The sequence below is a fragment of the Coenobita brevimanus genome, chromosome 7 (genome assembly GCF_032717465.1).
Source record: "Coenobita brevimanus isolate Jiangsu-jjx chromosome 7, ASM3271746v2, whole genome shotgun sequence".
NCBI lineage: Eukaryota > Metazoa > Arthropoda > Malacostraca > Decapoda > Coenobitidae > Coenobita > Coenobita brevimanus.
The window spans coordinates 37,792,833-37,795,840 of NC_136960.1; the positions used below are offsets into that span (position 1 = coordinate 37,792,833).

General features: G+C 49.1%; 1 protein-coding gene across 1 annotated transcript; it reads right to left on the reverse strand.

The window, feature by feature from the left end:
- Nucleotides 1–200: 200 nt before the first annotated feature.
- LOC145404398 (uncharacterized) lies at nucleotides 201–1,325 on the reverse strand. The gene is made up of 2 exons (XM_080275915.1): nucleotides 744–1,325; nucleotides 201–656 (listed from the first exon to the last, which is right to left on the reverse strand). Exons 1-2 carry the CDS (start codon nucleotides 1,323–1,325, stop codon nucleotides 201–203), a joined length of 1,038 nt encoding a protein of 345 aa, XP_080132041.1.
- Nucleotides 1,326–3,008: the final 1,683 nt, after the last annotated feature.

The window sequence follows — 3,008 nt, forward strand, 5'->3', positions numbered from 1 at the left end:
TTTAGTAGATAATGTAGTAGGGGAAAAGGAAAGTTTGCTTTACAGTGTTTGCAGTTTTGGTATTGTTCGTCGATTATATTGGGAAGGGGGCGATGTCTTAGCTGTAACCTTCTCATCAGTGAATGAGTGTAGTTGTTTTCTTGTCTGGGATATGCTTGGTTGTGGGCTGATGCTTTGTTTAATATTTTCTTTTTGATTTGTCAGTGGCTAAGTGTGACTTCGATATCGCTGTGGGGGCAGTTTGTGGCTTGTTTGGCGGCGTTGTCTGCTCTTTCATTTCCGCTTATGCCTACGTGTATGATTATAGTTTTTCTTGCTAATATTTGGTATGCCGTGTTGACAATGGTGCTGCAGATGTTGATATTGTCGTAGCGGTCTGGTTGGCGTAGTACTTGTATTGCAGAGAGGGAGTCAGTGTGTATAATGATGGCTGGCGATACAGTGGTGTTTTTGGCGTCTATTAGGGCTTCACGGATAGCTACGAGTTCAGTGAGGAGGGTTGATGCTCCGTCTGTGATTCGCCAGGCTGCTGTCTTGGTCCCGCAGATGAAGGCGGCTCCTGCTTTGGGTGGATTAACAGATCCGTCGGTGTAGTATGTGATGAAGTTGGGGGGAGTGAGGTGAGCGATGAATTCTAGGCTGAGTGGGGGTGTTGGCTTTGGCGGAGGAGTGTGGAGTTATTAGTTTGAAAGGGGGTGAAGCTCAGGGGGGGGTGGCTGCCGGTATTCTGGGTCGGGAGCAACTGGTTCTTGTTGTATGACGGTGTCGAGGTTGAAAAGTCGGATGGCTTTCACAGTGCAATGGGTCCAACTTTGTTTCAGCAGATCAGGGTGAAGGTTGATGCTGGCTGGGACTCGTGTTAGGGGTGGGAGAGGTGTCGCACTGTGAGTTATTTTCGCTATGATTCCTGCAGCTCTAGCTTTTATTCGGTGTTGAATGGCTTCGATCTTGCACTCCATGCGGAGATTGCAGAGGCGAGTCCATCTGGGTGAGTTGGTCATGATAAGGAGTGCCTCGTTTTGGGTGGTTTCGAGTTTTTGGATTAGGGTGGGGTTTGCGCCGACGGGTATAGGGGCACAATAGTCGATGACGGAGCGAATAGCTTGGATGTCAAATAGTCTGAGGACTTTATATGAGGCCCCATTGCTCTTGTCTGTAAGGGATCTGAGGGTGCTGAGTCTAAGGTTTGTTCTCTCTTTTAGGAAACTGATTTCGGTTCTGAAGGATAAATTGGAGTCGATCCACACTCCGAGATAAAGGTGAGAGTTTACATATTCGATCGGGTTGTAGCCGAGATGTAGAGGACGTGAGGAGGGGGGTTGCATGCCTAGTGCTAGTGCTTGGGTGTTTTGGGTGTTTATAGATAGACCGAGATCTATACATCCTTGGTGGAGTTGGGAAAGGGTTCATTGAGCTTTGTCATAGAGGGGACCTCGGTTTACTATTAGAGCTAGATCGTCGGCATAGCAGAGGACGCATATGTCTGGGCCGATGTTTGTTTGTAGGAGACTGTCCATGAGGGTGTTGTAGAGAGTTGGGCTGATTATACTGCCCTGTGGAGTGCCGTTAATGTGTCTGTGGAAAGTGGAAGAGCGTCCTTGGAAGGGTGCGAGAGCTTCTCGATCTCTGAAGAAGTCCTCGAGCCAGCCGAGGACGCGACCCCCAATTCTCTTGCTGGCAAAGGTAGAGAGGGTTGCCTCGGGACAGGCGAGCTCGAAGACTTTATCGAGATCGAGAAAGATGACTAGACTCTTCCCGTTGCGTACTTCTGCCATGAATGTGGTGAGGCATTCTGCTGTCCCCCTTCCTCTGGTGTATGCAAACAGATATTGGTGTGGCGTGGGTGTGTTCCGTTGCAGACGTTGGTGGACCATCCTTTCCATGGTTTTTCCGAGGCAGATGAGGAAGGATATAGGTCTGTAGTTACCAAGGTCTTTGGGTTTAGGGATTGGTTGAATGGCAGCCTTTTCCTTTGCAGAGGGAAGTTTGGCTAAAGTCCAGAAGTGATTTACGAGGTTGAGAATGGCAGTGGTGGCATTCGGTCCAGCGTGAGATAGCATGGAGTAGGTGATTTGGTCAATACCGGGGGCTGTGTCGCTGCTGGTTTTGAGTGAACGATGGAATTCTTGGATAGTAAAGGTTTGGTCTGTTTGGGCAGGGGTGTTTTTAGCGAGGTGTATTCTTGCATCGCACTCGGCGTGTAGGGTGTTGAGGCGGTTTTGTATGTGTCGTAGGGTGCAGAACGGAGAGATTTGATGGACGAAAAGTGACACTATTCTTTCGGCCTCTTCCTGAGGGTTGGGATGTTTTGTGGGACGGGGTTGTGGGGGTTTAAGACGGCTCTGAGTGTTTTCCAAATGTGGCCTAGGTTGATGTTGGCGCTTAAGGATCTGCACCACTCCAGCCATTTCTTTTCTCTTATTTTTTTTTTATTTTTTTTTTTATTGTATGCTGGACGACTGCCTTAAGATATTGTCTGCTTTGGGGGGTGGGGTGGACTTTGTATATTTTTCTGGCACTGTTAGCTCGATGGTTTAGCTCTTTGACTCTGTCATTATAATACCAATAGTCCTTGAAATGTCGCTGTTTGTGAGGGGTTGTAGGAATTGCAGTTTCGGCGGCAGTGGTGAAGGCTGCTGAGATTTGGTGTTCGTGTTCGTCCAGGTTGTCTGAAGGTTCGAGTTGGGTTATGATTTCTTCCAGTGAGGCTGTGAAGAGTCTCCAATTGGCTTTTTTTGTGCACCACCTGGGCGGGGGTCCGGGGGGGTCGGGGTAGTGGGGGGAGATAACGTGTGCAGACGATGGCGAAGTGATCTGATGTCAGGGTTGGGTGGGGTTCCCATTCAGTGTGTGTTGCGATTCCTGTGGTTAGAAGCGTGAGGTCGAGTCTGCCACCTTGTAAGTGTGTGGGAGCGCCTTGTAAATGTGTGGGAGCGCCTTGTAAGTGTGTGGGAGCGCCTTGTAAGTGTGTGGGAGTGTTGGGGTCATTTAGGAGTTGTATGCCAGGA

Bases quoted from the DNA above. Each gene is read 5' to 3' on its own strand.
- LOC145404398 (XM_080275915.1), bottom strand. From the start codon at position 1,325: ATGCAACCCCCCTCCTCACGTCCTCTACATCTCGGCTACAACCCGATC. The intron at 657-743 runs GTTGCTCCCGAC...CCTCCGCCAAAG, and splicing joins CCGTCATACAACAAGAACCA to CCAACACCCCCACTCAGCCT.